The sequence below is a fragment of the Varanus komodoensis genome, unplaced genomic scaffold (assembly GCF_004798865.1).
Source record: "Varanus komodoensis strain SLA01 unplaced genomic scaffold, ASM479886v1 scaffold4, whole genome shotgun sequence".
Lineage (NCBI taxonomy): Eukaryota > Metazoa > Chordata > Lepidosauria > Squamata > Varanidae > Varanus > Varanus komodoensis.
In genome coordinates, this window is record NW_025335941.1 from 58,259,035 (window position 1) to 58,281,701 (window position 22,667).

At 46.6% G+C, this 22,667-nt stretch overlaps 1 protein-coding gene across 1 annotated transcript in view; it reads right to left on the minus strand.

Moving 5' to 3' along the window:
- Positions 1-2,311: 2,311 nt before the first annotated feature.
- The window catches only part of LOC123029294 (N-acetylated-alpha-linked acidic dipeptidase 2-like), a 33,074-nt gene continuing 12,718 nt past the window's right edge, over positions 2,312-22,667 (minus strand). Inside the window, exons 7-19 of the mRNA XM_044442107.1 lie at positions 22,491-22,584; positions 20,141-20,239; positions 18,555-18,640; positions 17,827-17,946; positions 16,304-16,386; positions 15,399-15,462; positions 13,619-13,686; positions 12,050-12,141; positions 10,735-10,825; positions 7,897-8,161; positions 5,792-5,873; positions 4,841-4,933; positions 2,312-2,582 (exon numbers count right to left, since the gene is read on the minus strand). Coding sequence (XP_044298042.1) covers positions 2,393-2,582; positions 4,841-4,933; positions 5,792-5,873; positions 7,897-8,161; positions 10,735-10,825; positions 12,050-12,141; positions 13,619-13,686; positions 15,399-15,462; positions 16,304-16,386; positions 17,827-17,946; positions 18,555-18,640; positions 20,141-20,239; positions 22,491-22,584 — 1,427 coding nt within the window. The 3' untranslated portion in view covers positions 2,312-2,392. The remainder of the gene's footprint in view (positions 2,583-4,840; positions 4,934-5,791; positions 5,874-7,896; positions 8,162-10,734; positions 10,826-12,049; positions 12,142-13,618; positions 13,687-15,398; positions 15,463-16,303; positions 16,387-17,826; positions 17,947-18,554; positions 18,641-20,140; positions 20,240-22,490; positions 22,585-22,667) is intronic.

The following is a 22,667-nucleotide window of genomic DNA, read 5'->3' on the forward strand; positions in this document are numbered from 1 at the left end:
ACTGCTGGAAGTAATTTTCGGAAGAAAATTACTGTTTTGAGCTGTCTGCATTGAAGATACAGCGGGAAGATCACAGGCTGCATGAACAGATGCTTTGGAACAAGGATGGGGTGGAGGGTGTTTTATATGCATGCAGCCTCAAGTTCAGTCCCTGATGGTGATGCAGGCATCAGGTACCCTTTGCCTGACACCTGCAAAGCTGCTGCCTGTCAGAAGAAGCCATAGTGGTCTTTTGAAACTGATCAAATAGCCTGATCTAGTGTTCGGTGCCCTGTATTCCTCTGAAGGCGAGAGCCTTAAAGAGTGTTAATGCAGAAGCTGCTTCACATGAAAAGGTCTTTCCAGTATCCACTTAGGGCTTTAGGGATCAAAATCTTCACTATGAACTGAATCAGCAAGTGGAAACCTCAAAGTACATAATTCTTGTATCACATTAGCAGGCCAGCCTTAGTGCAGCAAGTGTAGCATAGCAAATGCTTTTCTTTCCTTTTCCTCCTACCATTTTATTATCAAATGAGTCCGTGTGGCACCTGTAGACATGCACTCATAAGGAACCCCAAGTGTGCCCATGATCGGCACACTTTCCCCTAAAGACAGTGAAGTGAGATTGCTCTACAGAATTTAACAGAAGTAGGGGAAAGGTTGCCCTACCAAACAGTGGCTTGGGAGAGAGATCCCATCACGCTGAGGACTTGGTGCCCCCCTCCCTCAAGCCACTTTCTCCATGGGGCTGTTTCCCCTTTCTCTGTATTAAAATATATGGAGTGATATCTAACTCCATTGACTTTATTAAAGATGGGAGATAATTCTGAGGAGTCCAGAAAAGGGTGAAAATCTAGAGCAGGTGGCATTGCCAACTTTTTACCTGCCATGACAATCACTGATGGGACCAGGGCACATTCAAAATGTCAATTGTGCCAACCGTCAATCCCTGAGTTAGGCTTATGTGCAAAGATGATCTTAATATGCTTCTTCATGCTGAGGATTTGAAGAATTTCCCTTCTACACTTGACCCCTTTGGCTTGTGATAAGATTCTTAACCTCAGGAGCTTCACCGGAAACCCTATTTTTCTAACCCTTAACCCTAAACTGGGCCTCTACCGTAACCCTAATTTCTCATTCAATGCACATGCCTCATGCTGCATTTCCAACATCTCTAGCTTCTGCTCTTTTTCTGCATCATTCACCTAATATTTGTCTCCAGAACACATTCCAGGCTGCAGGAGCTCCACAAGAACCCTCATTTTTCAAACCCAAACCCCACAGATGGCCTTCACCCAAAACCTCAATTCCCATTTAATGCACATGTCTCTTGCTTAACCATCCAAACAGTTACACATTGGAAACCCAGCATGAGACATGTCTATTGAATGGGAAATTCGCGTATATAACTCACCACAATGCAGAATCATCGGGAGCCTTCCCCCGACCTGCAGCCCTGCAGGCAAGCTCTTAGCTGCCTCCCAGTCCCTTCTCTGCTTGCATGTGCCCTCCCCAGCTTCTCCATTCCACTTGCTGTCCAGCTCTGCTGTTGCTGCTGCTCCCTCCTTCTTTTGAGGCCAAATACCAAAAAAGGGCCATAATTAAAAATGTTTAAATAAATAAATAAAATGATCATCTGTCTGTTCAGCTGCTCTACAGAGGTGATGCTTGCACTGGGAGGCAGATGCTAATACAGATGAAGCTTCATTGGCTCACCTGCCATTCGCCTCCTGCTGTGCAGCTCACTTCCAAACAGCCCAAGGACTGGTACCGGTCCATGGCCCAGGGGTTGGAGACCTGAAAACCTGATGTTGTCAATGTTATATAAAAGAGAGAGAGGTGGATGGAAACCTGCATGCAGAAGGGGAAGATTAAACTGACCTAAACAGGATAAAGATGGTGCAAAGTACATTCAGAAGAGAAAGTGGGATTTGAGAGCAAGGAGTGTTTGTGAAGGGAAACATTGGTCTACTCGCTAAGGAAGTAAGTTACTGAACATTTCAAAACAAATACGCTTCTTGTAGTAATAAAATTTTATTTATTTATTGTTAACCGTCATAGAATGTTTAAGTACCAGTGTCTCATCCTCTGAACCACGTCCAATGAAGGAGTCTTATAGCTTGGTCACAATGCTGTGGGAGGAGTTAATTAATGAGACTGGAATTAAATTCCTGGTGGCAGCGGTAACAGTGAGCGTTCCAGAAAGTTGCAGCTAAAGGCTGGAAAAGCAGGAGGAAGGATGAAAGCAGGACTTGGGAGACAGAGAAGGACTGCAACTTTCTACTCAAACACAATGGGCCTTTCTGATTATCTGTTCTGAAAATACAGCCACCTTGGAGCTGCTGTTGAAAGCTTCATCCGTGTGGAGGGGAAACTTCTACACAGGCATGGAATGCGCACGGTTCCAGTCCTACATCACAGCTTGTAGCATCCCTGCAGCAGCCTGCACTGTGAAGGCTGCAATGGAGATCTGTCTCTTCACCTCTGCCCAAGCTTTGGGTGGGTCTGTTCTGCTTTCGATATTGAACAAGGCATCGTAGATCCCAGGGAAGGACACGCCTGCATACTTGTTGCGACTGCTTGGAGCAAAGATGACGTGTCTGTGGAATGAGGGATGCATAGGTTCAGAAGAGAACAAAAGAACCATCTCCCAGCCATTTCTTGGAGAAAAAGTATGTCTTACTTTCTGTGCTGGGTGCTTCATAAGCCTAGGGTAATTTTCAGAGACTTATATAAAAGCAATCAAACATTTTTTTTTTAAAGGAAAGGAAAGAGCTTGTTCAGAGAACGCTAAGAAAGAATAACACAGTCTGAAAAGCCTACAGTGTCTCCCCAGTCAGAGCCAGTCTTACTCAAGTAGAACCTCCAGGTCTGCACCAGTGACGGTCACGAATAGCCAGTGAGATGCAGACATGGCAATCCCCTCAAAGAGTTGCACACCAAACGATGTGGAACTTTTCTGATAAGCACATGTACTTTGGCCTGAAATGCTTTCTAAGTGCCCAGAGTATATGATGCAGGAGGTTAGTGTAAGCCAGAAATGTCCCCAGCAGCTCCTGTCATTCCAAGCCAGCACTGATCAGGGATCCAGGAAGTTCCAGTCCAACTGCACCAGGCTGGGGAAGGCTGCAGTCTACAGTCCATGCATCAGGGGCAGGTATGCTTGAAACCGTCAAAGGAACATATACCTGAAACACCTTATGCAACCATTCCATCTTTCACAGCCCACTGCACTACTTGGGAGGAGCACAAGGTATCCATGATATGCTCCAAGAGAATCAAGTTAATCCACCTCTCCTTATCTTTCTTTCTGGGGGTCATGGAATCACAGAATTACAATAAGTTGGAGGGCGCAATAATGCTATTAGGTCCAACTCTGCTCAGTGCGGGACTCCAAAGCAAAGCATGGCTGTCCAGCGACATAAAATCATAATAGTAGAGTTGGAAGGGGCCAAGAAGGCCATCAGGTCCAACCCCCTGCTGTTGCTGGTCACCATATTACACCATCCCACTCAGATGGCCATCCAGTTTCTCCTTGAATGGCTCTAGTGTGGGAGAGCCCACTACCTCTCCAGGCAGCTGGTTCCACTGTCATATTGCTCTGATAGTGAGAAAACTTTTCCTGATATCTGGCCTGAATCTGGGTTGTCACAACTTGAGTTAACTATTCCATGTCCTACACTCTGGTATCAGCAAGAAGAGGTCTTAACCTTCTTCTTTGTTACATCTTGCACGCCTCCTGTGTGGAAGAACCTACAACCTCCCTAAGTAGTGTGTAGACACCCCCCCCCCCCCCCAGTGTAAACCATAGCATTCCAACCAAAATATTGAACCGATTCAGAACTGGGAGGACATAGCCCTTTACACAAATGGACCAGCCTTCCAAGGGTTGCTAGTGTACAAACATAGGAAGTTGCTTGGTATGATCTAGCCCAGGACTGTCTATACTTGGGCTCCAAGCAAAGAGCCATCCCACTGCTACACAGTCCTTTATGGAAAACCACACAACAGTTCAGAAACTCAAGCCTAAGGTCACAATCCAGCCATACACTCTTTCTCCACTCATTGATCCTTTGGTGATTCCCTGGTGTTTGCACAGTGTTTTTTCTCTTCTAAATGGATGAAAGAAAATAAACTGGCAAAACCAGTGGAGCTTCTACTGCTAGGACTGCCCCAAAGTTCAATATAAAGTAGGATCATAAATTACAATGAATGTGGGGTTGGTGGTTTGTTAACTTTTGCAGCCAAGAGGGTGAAGGGGGACCTTCTGTAAGTAGGAGAAGAAGCCTGGCTTACAGGGATGTTTTGGCTAGCAAGACTGGAGAGGTAGGTGACTGCTGGCCCAGCAGAGGTCCTGGTCATACTGGTGCTGGTGAAGGTAAGCTGGGGAAAGATGACTCCATTGTGGCTAGATGTTCCTAAGGCAACTTCCTCTAACCTCATGTTCTCCATGTCTTTTGAACAACTCCCAGAATTCCTGACCATTGCTTGCCCTGTCTGAAGTCCAAAGCAAAGTACTATTCATGGTAAATGCTTGCAGGTTCTTTCATAACCATGGCATTGCAACCAAATTCAGAGCATAGTTTCACATCATATCTACATCAGTGCAATGCAATGAGAAAATCCCATCATCTAGAAACTGGGCAGTGATCCTAGTGTTGGCCAATGACCCCACCAAACCAATGACTTTTCTCAGGGGTGAAAATTTATGGGGAGGAATCTCTAGACCCTGGCTGCCTGGGCAGCTGGATGTTTTAATCCTTTTGTTTGCAACTTCCCCTGGGACCTTTAAGGGAGTGTTCAAGAACTACCTAGCTATGCTTTGAAAACTAAGCTTCCCTGTGCCATGATGGCTTACCTGTAAAACCGCCTACCGGGCAACCCAAGAGGATCAATGAAAGCTCTTTCTAGTAGCATCAGCTGATCATTCATGATCCGTACAGCAGTGGGACTGCAAAAGTTGGAGACAAAGGGGAAAGCATCAAATACTCCCAGACATGAGAAACCATCTTTACCATGCTGGCTGGGGGATGATGGGAATTGTAGTCCAACACATCTGCAGGACAGAGGTAAGTAAGTCTACTTCTTGATCAACCAACTCTCTTCTCCATTCTTCTGTTTTCTCATGTTTTTGGTTGGTCATATTGCATTACCTTCTACTCACATGTAAGTGCCACTAAAGTTCCCAGATAAGTGAGAATTGCAGCCTTGATGGATTGCTACTTGTTAATCAGGGCCAGGACCTTCCAGAGGTCCTGGCCAAGTCCTCTTGGGTATTCCAGATGACTGTACCTTTACTCACTGATGTACATTTACTCTTTTCCCACAACTGGTATTTGATGGTTTCCCAGTCATTGGGCATTTTGTTCCCCATTCTAAAAGGCAGAAAGTCTTCTTCTGAGGCTTCGTTACTGGCACGAAGAGCTTTAGGCTAAACTACATTAGGATATCATCATCATCATCATCATCATCATCATCATCATCATCATCATCTCTCCTTTCCCTTTGGTCCTCTCCATCATTGGAATGCAGCTTCCAAGGGCTTCTTTGAAAGAGAATTTGGCCCATGCACTGAAATAGGTTTCCACCCATGTTTTCCCTACCTGGCCATGACTCTCCAGGTCTTGGACAGAGGACTGAAAGAAACTCAACACCCCTGTTATAAATAGATATCCCCACTTTCCATTATAAGATATTGTATTGTTCTGTGCCATTGCTATATAAACGAACATTTCTTAAGATGCCTCATTTTAATCCTTAACTATGCATCCACTGTGTAAAACAAATGCTTACTTCTTTTTTAACTTACTCATTCTTATCGAGCTGCAACAGTCTGTGCTGGAAATCAGCTGCTGCATCTGTGAAATTAGCCACAGCTGAAAAGAGCGGATCTGCAAACACGGAGTCACACCATTAGTAAGCTAACAAAAAAAATGGGAAAGCATATTTGAGAAAGGGGTCAGGAAGTATGGCTTGCATGCAGAAGGTCATAGTTAAACTGGCATCTCCAACTAAAAACTGGCATCTCCAACTTGGGGAGTACCAAGCAAAGTGTCTGCCATTTTTATTTGTCTGACTGCTGCTGCCCTTCTCTGATGCTGCTCACAACCTGGGCTGGTACCAGAGTACCTGCTGCTATCTGGTACCTGAGCTGCTGGTAACTGGGCTGGTACCAGGGACCAGAGCAAGCCATGCTGGGGACAAATGGTGGCACATGGAAGAGAAGCCCTGAACCAAGAGGTTGCAGAAGCTGAGCACAAATTAATGCAGGAGTGGGACAGGAGGGGACAGCTTTCCCAGTGCACTCTCAAGCCCAGTGCCAGCCCTGATTCTCCCAGAATACTCCGGGAAGGGTAGTTCTTTAAGAGGAAGGGACCTGAATATGCAACAGAAGATCCTCAGCACTTCCTCAAGGCAGAAACAACTCCTAGGCGCAGGTCAGAAAGCAATTAACTAAAACCACCCAGAAGCATTAGGTGAACAGGGTCACATAAATTAAGCCCTTTTCCTTAGGAGCATGTCTGCGTTACTTGAAGATGCTGTTATGATTTGACAGACCACATGGTCTTTATCTCCCTTTTAACTGGGTAAGAGGCATACCAAAGGGCTGCTAAAATGGCCAGCATGTTTTTAGGCTGCATTAAGAGAACCACCATTTCTAAGCTCTCCGTTACTCTGCCCCAGTCCTACTTCATCTTGATAACTGGGCCAAGCTCTGGACCTGGTGCTGGGCCTGACAAAGGATAAGATGAACCTGGAAGAGTTCTGATGAAGAAAACGAAGTTGGGCAGGGGTACAGAAAGTAAGACGTGTGCTTCGTAGCATGGAGAAAAGTAGACAGCCGGGTGTCAAGGTAGTCCTTCAAATAGCCCTTGGTGAGCTGGGACAGGAAGAAGGCAAAAACTTGTTCTCATTCTCTGTTCTCCCAAAGGACTGGACTAGAGGGTAGATTTTGGTTGGACATTACGAAACCTTCCTTGGAAGAGTAGTTCAACAATGGAACAAAGGATCCACTGTAGAGGGGAGATAGGCTCTCTTTTACCACCAAGAGATCTTCAGGTAGAGGCTGGGTTAAGCAGCCCTCTGGAAGATGCTCCCGTTGTGGCATGCCTACATCAAGAAGGGGGTTAAAATAGACAGCCTGTGATTGGCCACCCCAGCTCTAAAATTCTGTGTCTGCAATTCATATCCAGGAAGGAGGGGTGTGTGAGTTTGCAGAAGCTACTTTAGGGAAGCTGTTTGCTTGCTTGCTTGCTTGCTTGTTTTTACTAGAAGCTTGAGATCCACCAACCAGAGCCTGGTACAAAAGATACAGACTTAGAGTTATGAGGTCAAGAATTCATTCTGTATATCAAACCTGATCTCCTCCGCCCCCCACCCCAGATTTTCCACACCCAAAGACACTCCTGTTTACCCCAAACTTTCTTCATCTCAGCTGCTTTTGGGGTGGGGAAAGGTCATTTTGTTGCTGTGACTGTTCAACAGCTGAGTCCAAAATCCTTCTCCATCTGCTGCAAATCATCCATCCATCTATTAGTAGATTGGGATGGGAGGTACCCCTTGATCATCCCTTGATCCACTCTCTCTCTTGGTACCAGTGGTCACCAGTGAAGGCATCAGAGGAGGGTTCAGTAAGGACTGTTCTATGACATGCTGATTGTCTGCAACTAAATTCTGAGTGCTTGAATTTGCCTCCCCCTTCCACGCATGCACACATCCATCTTCCCCTTGGTCCCATCTTTTAGATGATACATCCGCAAGTAGAGATGTATTTCTTATCTTTGTGTGCTGGGAAATGGTGGACTAAAGAGTGAAATAAAAATGTATTTAAACATGCTATAATGATACCTTCTCCCCCTCTCCGATAAAAACCATCATGATGTGGATTTAAAATAGTTTTTGAGTCTCACTCACCAAAGGACACTCCATACAGCTCAAGTTGCTTTTTGTGTTTCTTGGCCAGATCATGGACTCCATTGGCATAGGTCTCCAAAGCTTCTGCATAATCCTGGCAATGCAGAGGAAGGAGCAGGGCATCGGCCAGCTCATACACGAGGCCTGCCCGCAGCTGAGCAACAACAAGCTGCTTCCTGAAAGCGGGGTCATAAAACCGCTCGACCAGCTCAAAGGTCTCATAGCTGGTGTGGTAAAGAGGGTAGTTACTGAATTTGTCCACTTTCTGTAAAGGGGATGAAACAAACAGGTCAAACAGCACCAGTATTTTCATCAAGCAGGAAAGAGAGAAACTATACTCAGCATTGTATCTTTTTTTGTAGTAAGACCCTTTTTTTAAAAGTCTTCACTTAGGCAAGCCAAATTCTGGAAAAGCCCCAGTCTGAGAGCTTTATCAGCAATACACACTGTTGTTTCCTATGGGGCCATGCCAGCTCCAGAGGGCTTCTGTGTGAGACTCCTGACCCACATGGGCTGGGGGAAGAAATGCCAGGCTGTTCCAGCCATGAGTTGGCCACAGCAGCCCATTATACTCATGACCTGAGAAGTCAGGTGAGGCCAGGGGTTCCATCCGTTGCTATACAAAGTCCTGAAGGCTTTCTTCCAAGACCAGTCTTCCAGGCAGGTTTTTTCTCCCCCACTGCTACCAATATTTCTTTTAATCAATTTATTTTGCCTTGAAAGTGCTTTCCTGCATCATCAGTGGCTTGCAAAAGAGGACCTTTGAGGGTCTGTACAATTATCCAGCCCTCTGTTAAAGAATTGAGGCCTTTGAATTGTGGTGCTGGAGAAGACTCCGGTGAGTCCTTTGGACCGCAAGGCGATCAAACCGGTCAGTCCTAGAGGAGATCAACCCTGACTGCTCGTTAGAAGGCCAGATCCTGAAGATGAAACTCAAATACTTTGGCCACCTAATGAGGAGGAAGGACTCCCTGGAGGAGAGCCTAATGCTGGGAACAATAGAGGGCAAAAGAAGAAGGGGACGGCAGAGGATGAGGTGGCTAGATGGAGTCACTGGGGCAGTTGGTGTGAGCTTGAGTGGACTCTGGGGGCTGGTGGAGGACAGAAAGTCCTGGAGGAATGTTGTCCATGGGGTCGCGATGGGTCGGACATGACTTCACAACTAGCAACAGCTGTTAATGGAGGTTGCTGTTGCTTCCAGTTTTGTTGCTACTAATGCATATACACCAGAACTTTTCTAGAAGCAAAAATGAGAAAAAATGAATTGTCATATTTTGGGCACGTTGTGAGAAGGCAAGACTCCCTGGAGAAAGACAATCATGCTAGTGAAAGTCCAAGGCAGAAGAAGAAAAGGATGACCAAACATGAGATGGATGGACTACATAAAGGAAGCCACAGCTTTGAATTTACAAAGCTGAACAGGATGTCATGGATATGATTTGAAGGACTATCATTTGTAGGGTTGCCCTAAGTCAGAGATGAATTGACAACACATAACAACAACAACAGCAATAATGCATGTACTGGTATTAACTTATTCCCTCTCACATTTTCTAATTTAAGTAGGCCAGATTATCTTATTTAGTCCTCCTACTAATAGGATTCTGGTTTCTGTTGTCATTTTATGTCTTGCAATTTCCATTGTGGTGTGTATTATACCACAAAGCTTCCTCTTCAACCTAGGCTTCTAAAATCCGGTCCACACCAGTGGCAAAATGCAGCTGCTTAGCAGATGCTGTAGACTGCACCACTTCAGATGGCAAAGTGGGATGCCATACAAAAAGCACACCTCCTCACAAGCAAAAAATAACACCATCTAGCACCAGGGAAGAAAGAGACTTCCCCTGAGTCTGCTCCATGCTGTGCTCATTTTCTGCTTATGATGAAGACAAGGCTTTTTGTTGGATTGCATAGTTGTTTTTTAAGGCAGGCTAATATTAAATAATGAGGTTCTCCCACCTGCAGTCTGAGATACTCTGCTTCATTACTCCGTCTCAGTGTGATATTTGAGTTGCAGCCAGAAACCTTCCAAGTTCAGATTCCCATGTAGCAGAACACCCCTCCACCCACCCATAAGCTGACCAGTCAAGGTGGCTGCAGTTGTGATTCCAAGTACGGCCAAAGCAGCATCGAAGGGTTAATGCCCTCCTTTCCCCCTGCCCTGGTGCCAAAGTCCTGATCCAGTCTGTGGCTCAGTGAAAGACACAGGCAAACTACAGGACGAATGTCATGTCTACTTTCTCCTGGAGCAAATGGGCAAAGAACATCTTTCCATTTTATCCACCTTTGCAGAAGCATCGAGTGGTACTTCCCAGGGCTGGTGTCAAGAGTGGGCATGATCAGGCACATGCCAAGGGCCCTCACTCCAGCAGGGGCCACTGGCACAAGCATCCTGGACATTCTCCTCCACTTTGCCGCAGCAACCTGCTCTTCACCTGCTTCTTGCAGGGCCCAGATGACTGAGGCGAGGAGGAAGAGGAGCAAAGAGTGCGGTGGCCTAACTGCTCCTCAGCTCTCTGCCTGTCGAATGAGCAGCAGCAGTGATGAAAAAGAGATGAGAGCAGGAGCATCTGGGGACCATGGCAGGGAGAGGGGAGGCTGCCCACAGAAGGGGACCCTGGACTGCATAGCTGTCTTGCCCAAGCACCCTCCAGAATCTGGGGCCAGTACAGGCACTCCTGCATCTGCAGAGCAATGCCCTTAGGATTCTTTTTCCACTCAGAAAGAACTGGACACCACAAGACAGAAAAGGAGCCCCACTGCAAAGAAGCGGTCGCAGCCCTCCAAAAATACACCCACAAACAGCAGTGTCAGCTTCCAACAGGCTGATCGGCTTACCCTATTCTTAGTGTAACGTGCTCTGCCTGATACAATCCCCAGCCGCTGGAAAAACGCCTCGAAATCGCTACCGGATCCAAGTTTGTTTATCCTGCCCAGAGCGGGAAGAAAAGCAGGTTATCACCAGGTCTCTCACAATGCCACCCCTCAAAAGCTTTGGAACTTGGGCTTCAGAAGGAAAGTCTCATCCTTTGCAAGTGTGGAGAGGGGGCCTGAAAGAATCCTTGTAAAATCTGCCAGAGAAAATGGGGCAGAGGTGGATTCAACCGTGTGGTGCGAGATTTTGCCATGCACACAACACTGTAACAGTGCCTGGAGCTGTGCCCACAGGGGGAACCAGGAAATGCAGGCAGCAGGGATGACAACGACGACGATGACAGTGGTGATGGTGTTTATTTATATCCCACCTATTCCCAGCACCTAGGACCCAACAAGGCAATCCCAAAAAACCAGTTCAAGGAGTTTGCATCCCTGCTAGGAGCAGCTCCTGTGTGAACCGAAGGGGTCTGAATTCTCCATTCTAGACTGGGTCACCCCAAAACACTTCTTTGCATTTCCACAGGGCCACATATATCATTGTAAAAACCCTACCCTGGTTAGCTCTGAGAACCGCAGCTAACTTCAGGGTGGTGTAGCAATTAAATAAACAAATAACCTCAGAGCAGGGGTGGAATTCGGGTGGAAGTGGCAGGGGATGCCAGTGCCCTGCTAATTCAAAAAACATGCTGGTGTTGCATCCAGTGGACCCAGTGGCCACTCAGCCATGAACTGGACAGTCAAAAGATAGCTCTGGAGCATGGCCTGCCTCACGGATAGGGATTTGGCCTCCATTAAGCCATCTTATGGGTAGCTGTAAAGCTGGTACTTCCTTATCACAGCACAGTTAGCCAGCCAAGGAGACGGGCTGGTTGGAACATCCTTAAGCAGTGACTGATGAGCTGATAGGATAAAGCTGGGAGATCTGGCGTAGTGTTAAGGCTGGAGCATGTGTCTTGCGTCTTGGCCCGCATAATGAGGATTGATTGACTGGTGTCAGCCTGGGATTCAGGAGATCAGGGTTCTAGTCCCACTCAGCCATGAACCTCACTGGGTGACTTGGGGCTAGTCATGGACTTTCAGCCTGATCTACTGCACTGGGTTGTTGTGAAGAAAAGACAGAGAGGAGGACGAACAGGTATTCTTAGGTTCTTTGCAGGAAGGGAAAAGATGGGACAAGAATGGGTGTGTCTGTGGTGTGAGAACGCTGATGGCTCATTTATACATATACACAATGAAGTGTGAGAGACCTCCAGTTGCGTGCTAGACAAGATCTTACCTGGGTAGGTTCTTACTTTCTGGGGAGGGGTCTTTTTCAAGCCAGCTGTCATACAGAGATTTGCTTTCATACCCTTCATCAGGGCTTGGGATCTAGAGAGGGAGAAGAGCTGCTTTTACTGTGACCCACTTAGAAATTTGTATATATTAAGCAATGCAAACACAAAACAAACAGATAAAGCCTGCACGAACCATTGTGTCTATTGTTCCTGTTCTAAATATATAAATACTTTTTACTCTCTCCATACGATGACTTGAAGAAGACAAACCCACAGTTGATAAAATGAGAGGAGGCAAAAAGGGTTGAGTGAAAAGGAAGAGTGAATATTCTAGCCATGCTGGAGGCTCCTTCACGCATTACTCGCTTAAAGAGGATGTGCCTGATGCAAGAAGCATCCAAGATCCCCCACTGGCCACACACCTGACCTTATGCCTTCCTCCAGCCACATCCTCCAGCATCCATGCAGTGAGCATGGATCCGCACAGGTCAGCAGCGCAGAATCGGGGTCTCCAGGGATCCTCCCATACCCCTTTCGATCGGTGAGAGTCTGGTAGTTTCCTAACCCTTTCTCAGATTCTAAGCGGCTGAAAGTGCATCTCTGAAGATGCCTTTATGGACAGTATTAGTTAACCTGATTATTATTACATTGCATTGATATCCTGCCTTTTACCTCTTCTAAGGAGCCGAAGGTGATTTAAATGGCTGTTTATCCTCATAACAACAACCCAGTGAGGTGAGGCAGGCTGAGAGGGAGTGACTGGTCCGGTCACCCAGTGGGATTCGTGGCCAAGTGGGGACTAGAGGCAGCATCTCCAGGTCTCCAGTCCAACACTCAGACCACCACATTAGCTCTAAGCTTTCAGATAAAATGTCCTGCTTATGGGGGGTGGGTATTATGGGGTCTCACACCTGGTTGCCTTCAACTCTCCTGCCACTGCAGCACAACCCAAGGATTTCTGAGAAAACTAACCGGCATGGATGAAACCTGCACTTGCACACATGTCCTAGCATGCAGTCCCTATACATGGAGGGTTCCAGATTTCATAGATGTCCATGTTCCAGATGTGAAAGTCAGAGAAGGGTGACCAGAAAGCCGAGTGACTTCCTGAACTCCACAGCCTCTTTAATCATACGGAGCCCCTTCCTGAGATACAGCACCAGAAACGACCCATGAAGAATAGCCATGGCTTGTCATTGGATTGAAAACTGTAAATGTGTTATTTCAGCTGGGTTCAGACAACACGGTAACCCACACTCAGATAGGGTTGAGTGGGTTGAATGTGGGTTGTTGTAGAACCATGTGTTGTTGCTGGAATGTGGTTCACAGATTCCTGAGAAGATTTGATATTAGAAGATGCCCTGAGGAGATTCTACATAACATTTGGCCAAAGCAAGACCAGGGTGCACACCTGCCTTTTGTAATCATAAGATCTAGAAGCTTGAAATTAAAAACTGAGATTTTCAAGAAGCTGTTTTCTGCACTTGACAGAAATCACCACGGGGTGCAAAGAAAGGTGAGTAAGATGAAGAGAAAGAGCAGGAGGAGGAAGGATGCTTAACTCTTTGTACCTCTTTAGTCAGATTGTACACCAGTTGATTGAGGAGTGGCGTGCAGTCTACTCTTAATGTGTAGTTGCCTGAAAATCAAAGCACAGAGCAGAGTCGCTTCCTTTCAGCATTAATGTGCTTCACTTTTTAAAATAAAATTGAAAGCATCCAGTTAAAAGAAAGTCATTATGGGAAGCCTCGTAGCCGTGTGGCTGCTTGTCTTCTCCAGGGCTGCAGAACCTCATGCAGTGGGGCCAAATTTGGGTTCCCCGGGTAGCCACCCCCTTCCCCTTGCCTCCCCCACTTTCCCAGCTGTCAATCACTTGGTAGCTTCCCAGCATGGTGCATGCTTTTATTCCATTCTAAGAAGCTGAAATGCTTCCTTCAAGGCTTAGCTAACTGGCAGTGAGACTCAGGGGTGATGAATTCAACAGCAATTGGAGGAAACCAGACTAGGGGAGGTTGCTCTGGATGGTGGTCAACCCCCATCTCGATGGCTTATGTGCAAAGGGGTTGCCATATTATCCAGAGCCAATTTCTACAGCATCCAGAGTCCAGATTTGGCCCTGTGCCCAAGGCATGTTAGAAACAGACATGCAACAACAAGGCAAAAGCTGCCAGAGCTGCAGTTTCCCACTCAGCCTGCAGACAATATATCTGTAGGAACAGGCAGTGTCTCCTCCCTGGATCCAGTGACTTTGAAGAAGTTAAAAGTTAGATATTGGGTTCACTCCAGTATTTTTTACATAACTGTGGGAAACTGGTTGAATGCTTCAGGATGAGTCAAGGCGTGTCATCATCCACAGCTTTCTTGAACAGCGTTAAGATTTTCTTCCTACAGAACTTTGTAAATGGCTGAGAGCTGGTCTGGTGTCATAGCCAGAGTGCTGGATTGGGGTTCTAGTACTCAGATCTCTGCTTTCTGTCACCTTTGAAATTCACCGTGTGACTTTGAGTCAGCCTAACCTACCTCACAGGGTTGTTGTGAGGATAAATGGAGAGTAGGAGAACCTTGTAAATTGTCTTGGGTTCCTTGCAAGAGGGAAAAAGTGAGGTATAAATGTAATGTAAAGAGGAGGAGGAGGCAGCTTCCCATGAGATAACAAGATATTGTAGACACCAAGGAAGTCAGCTGTAGAATCTGCCTTCAGAGAAAAGAGACCTCTCATGAGAAGAAACACTCATGTCACGTAAGATCTTCCACCTGACCTTGGGGAACCCTCTCTCCCCATTCCACAGCTTACCTCCACCCTTGTGCGTGTGCGCGTGCGCACACACACACACATATTTTCTATTTGTCCACCAGTCTGTGCATGCTAGGGAAAGGGTAGCTCAGATAGAAGACTTCTAGTTCTAGCAGTCAGAAGACATCGCAAAAGCCTTGATACAGAAAAAAGACTGCAAAAGACTGAAGGATTCATACAAAAAGATAAGAGGGTCTCGAGTAGACCTGCCTCACCCTATCCCTCAAACCTCCATGAATGAGGCACAAAAGCACCCAGAGCTTTTCGTATCATGCCAACACACTAGGAAAAAATACAAAGCCATTCACATTCAGTTTGCCAAAGCTTTGCTGCCTTCTCACCTTGGGGAGACTCTGAATCACTCCAGGCGAGTCGGTGAGGGAGGACAAGTCTGCCCAAGTTGGCTGCTAACATGAGCCATCAAGGAGAAGTGGATGGTGCATCGTTTGAATTGGCTGCCAGCAGAAGCCAGCCCCACGCTGCATGTGAACGTCTGGCAGAACTAAGCCCTAAAGTCTAGCTCACAACTGTTTGGATTATGGCAAAAGGTCATTCACCTTCTATGGAAGAATCCGTGTTGATGTAAGCCACGGCCCGGGCCTGCAGAATTTTGGCATTTTCCTGTGGTTGCAAGAAGAAAAAAGCATTACTGGGCTGCCTCCATTAGCTAGCAGATGGAATGGAAGACAAACTACTTTCAAAAATATGAGCTACGAAAGCCAGAGAGATTTGGATCCATTCCCCCCGCCCCCCAGAGATCTTCCCAGACCCCAGGCAGTCTCTTTGTTTCCTTGACTTGCATCTTTCAGTGGGTACGAAGCCCCAGAGTTACTGTCAGAAGACAGTCCAGTAGCTCTGCTTATTTAACGTGAATGATGCAGATGGGAATTTTTATTTATTTATTTATTTATTTTTCAATTTGTATCCTGCCTTTTTCCTACAAAGGGCTCAAGGCAGCTTACGTCATTCTCCTCCTCCATCTTATCCCCCAAAAAACAACCCTGTGAGGTAGGTTGGGCTGAGAGTCTGGCTGGCCCAAAGTCACCCAGTTTGTTCCATGGCCAAGCGGGGACTAGAACCCGGATCGCCTGAGTCCCAGTCCCATGCTCTTAACCACTACACCACACTGGCTGTGTGATGTTCACATACACATGTGTGTGATGTGATGTGATGTGATGTGTGTGATGTGTGTGTTCAGGAACAGTGACCAAAACTTTACACAAGCTTTTAAGTGTGGGAACACCAACGATTTATATAAGGAGAGTTCAATCTTGGCAGTTTTGTTTTCAATTTCAACCTTCAGAATGGGGAAGAAAACAGCAGAAAAGCCACCAATTGATTGATGTTTGGTGAAAAGAGGGTGGGAGCAAACTCCAGAGGGTTGTTTTGAGGTCTTAGAAGGGCTGGATTCGATGCCCAGGCACGAGGTTCTGCACCCCATCATAGACTGTCAGTTGCTTACCTCTGCCCATTCTGTGGAGCCTAATAAACCAAATTCTTCTGCATCCCAGCTGGCAAAAATGATGGTTCTTCTAGGCCTCCAACCTGCACACACACACACACACACACACACACACACACACACACAACTGAAGTTACTCAGGAAAGCATTTATTTATCCACAAATGTACTTATTTACATTTTTTTACTGTGTTGCAACTGTTTGTTCTTATTGTCATTGTTATGATTTGTTTTTATTTGACTGTAATCTGCTTAGAGGGCCCTTGGGCCAATTTAGTGGAATATAAGTTGAACTGATTAATTAATTACTTTCCCCCTGTGACTGACTGACTGTGCAGCTTTTCAGCATCCAGTCACGGGTAAATGGGTACAGGATTCCTGCTTGACTTGGTCTAAAAAAAAAAAAAAAGACACGATCCTCTTTCAGATAATCAGGAGCATTTAAATGCCTGCCCCTGAATAGTCTGCACAGCAAGAAAAAAGGCTGGTCAGTGTTGGAACGTAAGAAAAGCCATGCTGGAACTAGACGAATGCTCAGTGCAGGTCCCGCACTCCATTCTCATGGTTGCAAGCCGGCTGTCCACGGGATTGCTCGAGCAGGATGGGAACAAGAGCGCCACCTGCCCAAGCTCCTCAGCCACTGGTATGCAGGTGTGCCATCTCTGGTGAAAGGGAAGCACATAGCCACCGAGGCTAGTAGCCACCGAGAGCCTCCCCTCGCATGAATCTGTCCAATCCCTTCTTAAAGCCATCCAGATTGGACGCCATGACCACTTCCCAGGGCAGCAAGTTCCATAGTTTGACTGCTCGTCATATGAAGAAGTACTTCCTTTTATCTGTCCTAAAGCTCCTACCAATCAGCTTCATGGGATGACTCCAGGTTTGAGTGTTATGAGAGAGAGAGAGAGAGAGAGAGAGAGAGAGAGAGAGAGAGAGAGAGAGAGAATGTCTCCTCCTTCACACCATGAATACTTTTTAACACCTCTATCCTCTCTCTCCTAACTCACCCTTTTTCTAAGTTAATCAGTCCCAGTAGCTGGGCCGTCCTCATAGGGAAACTGCTCCAGCCCCCGATCATTTTTGTTGCCCTTCTCTGCACTTTTCCCAACTTAGTCGTGTCCTTTTTCAACCAGAATTGTGCACAATATTAGAAGTGCAGATGCACCGTAGATTAGTATAAGAGCTCACTCTTAGCAGTTCTGTTTTCAGTTCTGCTGCTAATTATTAACATAATTAATTATGTTCCTAAGGTGGGGCTAGAAATCACGCCATGTTTAAGAGATCTCTTTTTCCTGTGGGGTGTTTGTAGGGCCCCATCCATCCCCAAAAGCTGACTGGCACAAAACCTTTCAGTGTTAGCTAGCCGGGTGCATTGGCATGCATGCAACCATCACTGCAAAGACAGCTCCCTGCTAGACCGCTGAATTTGGGCTACTGCTCATTATTTGCATTCTTATCAAGCTTGTATGGGGGTCTCGGCTGCTCAGGACCCCCACATGCTCCATATTTTCCGATTTATGTTACCCTTCATCACCATGTTGCCAAAACTCTGAGCAACTGCCTGAAGAACGGCTGCGCCCGTGGTTGGGTCGATGCCCCCAAACACCCAGGAGTCTCTGTGGCCTCCAAAAATGACATACCGATCTAGGGAAGAGATGGAGAACATTTCAGAGAACCAGACTGGACTCAGAACAACCCTGGCAGACTTTTCTTTCTGGGTCCAGACCGTGAAACTGTTTCAATGGTCTAGGAATGGATGGGTGAGCTACAAAATATTTTTCAGGGGAGTGGTGGTGCAGAGGGGGGAGAAAAGATAGAAAATCCATTCCTCCAGAGCTGTCAGTCAGAACTCCCATAAGTACAGCCCACAAAGGATGATTGATTTTGTAGTACAAAATATCTGTAGGGCTTCAGAGTATCTATCCCACCCCACAATGTTGTTGAATTATTTCATTTCCATCCCCATTTTGCTCTTGCGAGAAACCCGAGGAGGCTTACACAGTCTTCCTCCACTCCATTTGTTGTTCTCACAACAACCCTGTGAGGTAGGTTAGGCAGCGAGTGAGTGACTGTCCCAAAGTCACCCACTAAGTTTCATAGTCAAGTGAGGATTAGAACTCAGATCTCCTGGATCCCAAGTCCAACAAGCTGCACGGTACATTATCTAGAGAGCTTCCCCACAGTGCCCAGACTTATTTCATGTTCACATCAGGAGAACCTTAAAATCAGCCGTCACAAAGCCAAAAGCTCACCAGGTTCCACAGATCCTTTGATGGTTCCAATGACATTGTATATTCTTGTGATTTGATTGAGGGTGTGAACGTGCATTCTGATCTTCCTAAAGAAACAGGAAGAAGCCATTCAGGGAAAGAACAGTAAGGCCAGCTAAAGCAGAATTTTAACACTGTTTTGGTATTTAAGAAACAAGAACTGATACAGAAGCACCTGGGTCTGATTGAGGAATGAATGGAAGGAGGAGGCCTTCTCCTGGTGCCAGAAAATGACAAGCTCTGAGCTTGGGAAATGCTACCACAAAGAAATGGGAGCAGGTCTTCAGGTACTCGTTGCACTAACCCCTGATGAAAAGGCTAGGGGATGCTCCTTGGGCCTCCAAAGTCACCTGGGCAAATGATGCATGAATTCCTCTGCCCAAAAGACAGTGCCTCTTGACGTGGATTTTATACATTTCTCTCCCCATGCTCCTCCCCTGTTTCAAAGGCTGCCTGCACACACAGGCCCTTACCCCCGATTCCCGGGGGACAGGTGAGGGACAAAGGTGCTTCGGTAAAGCAAACAGTGTTGGTTCTCAGAGCAAATGCAGCTCTTATCTTGGGGGAAACAACTTCAAAGCAATTACCTTTGGTGCTCCTGACAAGGTAAAGGCCATGAGACCTTGGTATGGCTTAAAATAAAATAAAATAAAATAAAATAAAATAAAATAAAATAAAATAAAATAAAATATCCTAGCTTTTGGACAGTGGGAAAATTTACTGCGCTGAATTCCTTTAATAACTGCCTTGCTATTCTTCCTGTAGAACCTGTCCAAAACAGTCCTGATCTTGCTTAAGTGACTCATCCAGAAAGCAATGGGTGAATGTATGCACAGCAGCAATGAACAGGCCACCGAATCCTTTTCAGTGGGCTGCTTTTTCATTTGAGCAAGGAAAAAGACAGGCATTTTGGGGACCTGCAAACACACACACCTTCCCCTCTAGTTGAAAAAGCAGGTCAACTTTGAGATGGAAACAATGGGAGGGAAAGGGTTAAGCAGACTCTCTCCTTGCATCATTTTCTTACTCACACACAGTGTGTCCAGGGATCCTTTTGGTTCATTTTAAAAACGTGGAAGGAAGGGAGGAGGGAGGGACGGACAGAAGGGTCATGGAACACTGCTTAAGGTATAACCAAAGCTTTAGAAATATTCTTAGCTTTAAAATGAATTGGCAGTACTTCAGCTACAACAGCAAAATGGAAACCTTTAGGACTCAACAAACGATCTCTTCCCCATCAGAAAGATGCAGGGATGAAGAAGCTTCACCAGTTGAAGTCCTGCCCTTCAGGCAACAAATATGCATAGCGTTCATATAGCATTTTGAAGTGTTCAAAACTAGGGCTGAGTGCACACGACACACCTTTGCTCTCCATTACACAGACTTTTGGGGGGAATTTTTCATGGCTGGAGAAATCATAACATCGAAAAGCAGGGCAGCTGCGATTCCACTCCACCCCTTCGGTTTCTCTGTTTGAATTTATTTCTTGAATCCCAGCCTGTGAGTTGGAGGGAGGGAGGGAGGGAGACAGGCAGACAAGCAAGGATGGCAGAAGTGTTCCAACTGACCTCATGGCATGGGGGTCTGAAAACCCGGGCCCCACATTATATGACACGTTCAGCTTTCCCTTCCACGTCTCGTCTGGTGCTGCAGCACCTCCCATGGACCTGCGGCAGGAAAATCAAGGCAAACTGTTTCTGTGAGTCCAGGTTGAAATAACAATCCACGTCTCTTTGATGCAGTAATGCCCAAATGAGAAGCTGGGGGAGACCCAGCGTGCGATTATGGGGGGGTCTGAGGGAGGATCAACAGCCTGTCATTAAATAGGACTGCTGTATTTCCAACGTCTGGGCACCAGTACGTGCTTACGAAGCCAGAATGGCACCAGATAGGCACAAGACGAAGGAACTTCCAGTTTTATGAAAGCAGAATAATGTTTTCAGGACAAAGAATCTGTAAGGGGATGGGAACCTCCAAATATACTCGGTGAGGGTGGAGCATGCTCATCGGCCACAGGATGCTAATCGATTGTTGTGCAGAGTGACAGAAAAGCAATGGAAGAGGGTATGGAATGGAGTATCACCGAGGAGGACGTGGCTGGCTGGCTGAACAAGGAACCGGAGCATTCCAGACGGCAACATTTTGTTGCTGTTCCCCTTTGGATAGCTATGAAACAGCCCTCTGACTTGGGAGGGGGTATGGAATGGAATATCGCCTAGGAGGGCATGGCTGGCTGGGACAAGGCACAGAAGCCCTCCAGACTGCAATGTTTTGTAGTCTGTAGAATGGAGCGGCTTCTATGCCACCCCATTCACCGAAGCCTCGGGGCGGCTCACAATAATAAATAAATAAACACAATATAAAAACAATACATTCCCATTGTAAAGTTATGAAACTGTTTCTGGCTTAACTCAACCCACCCCGCTCCAGCTAGGCCAGTGTTCCCAACTGCCAGGGCCTCAGAAGGAAAAGTTTCAGCACCTGCTACTAGCCTGAGACACATTTCAAAGAACATGGGATGCACTGCTGGAAATGACTTCTCCAAACACAAATCCCATTTGCCACCCGCTTTTCCTCAGCAATGTCCCTTTCAACTTATTTTATTCTATCTTCAAAGACCTTTAAGTGGCATTTACATATGTAGGAGGGCTTCCTCCTCTTTTTATCTCCACAGCAACCCTGTGAGGTTGGCTAGGTAGAGCAAAGTGGCTGGCCTCCAGGGTAATGTTCTTGGCTCAGTGAATAAGCGGTACGTGAGACCCCACCGCAATCCAGGAAGGGCTGGGGTGCCCAGTGCCCATGGAGTATTCACTGACTGTTGTGCGGAGCGCCAGTGTGGTGTGGTGGTTAAGAGCATGGGACTGGGACTCAGACGATCTGGGTTCGAGTCCCCGCTCAGCCACGGAGCCAACTGGGTGACTTTGGGCCAGTCACGGACTCTCAGCCCAGCCTACCTCACAGGGTTGTTGTTGTGGGGATAAGACGGAGGAGGAGAAGGATGTAAGCTGCCTTGAGCCCTTTGTAGGAAAAAGGCAGGATATAAATCAAAAAATTAATTAATTAATTAAATTGAGCAGCCTGGAAAAGGGGTGGCTGAGCACAAGACTCCTGTGGGGTCACACCCCAGAAGTGGCGATGGACCAGAACCCCAGGATCTGCGCCCCTTTTTCACGCATGCTAACTGCTTGTTCAGCAGCTTCTTATTTTTGCTCCGAACATGGTGGCTATCCTCGCACAAGCAAGCAAGCAGGTGGCAAAGGAGAAAGAAGGGAATGGGAATGGCAGCTGTGGGCAAAGGCAGCCACTTGGTGGAATCACTGGAGGGGGGGCCCTTGGGTTTGTCTTGCCCAAAGGCCCCCCAAAACATGGAGGGCCCACTGCTGCACTGCAGCTTTTTGCTGCAGGTACCACTGGTCTTCCTGGGTCACAAAAAGAGGTTGTGTGAAGGCACTTGCTTCGGAGCAAGCTCCAAGCAACTCTACCAGCTGATTCTGGGAGACCCTCTTGTCAGGCAGGGAACAAATTCTCCCCCTCCATCCAATGCATGCATAACATTTATTCATATCCCATCATTTTTTCTGCAAAGAACTCAAGGTGGTTTACATATGCCTCCTCCTCCTCCTCTCCAACTCATCCTCACAACAACCCAGTGAGGTAGGCTAGGCTGAGACTTTCCCAAAGTCACTCAAGTGACTAAGTGTGGACTGAAAACCCAAACCTTTGGAGTCCCAAGCAACAACTCCGAAAGTCAGCACATTAAGAGCTGTAGTGAGCCTTATCTTGAGCCGACGACTCGCTGAAAAAGCAGCTGATGTGCTGATTTTGGGACCTCCAACTCACAAGGGTCATCCTTCGCCCTTTTGTGAAGTTCATTGGACAAACAAACATGATCCGTGCGAGTCAATTTAATCTATGTACCGTAATAACATTTCAGCATCATGATAACCAATTGGATGAACTGGGATTTTGGGAATTCCCACTCCTTCATCAGTGTCGTACCTAAAGGTGTATTCTGAGAAATCAAGAACAATTTGAGAGAAGCAGGAAGTTATTTCTGAGCAGACTGTGGGAGAACAAGAAGCTAGTGAGAGAACA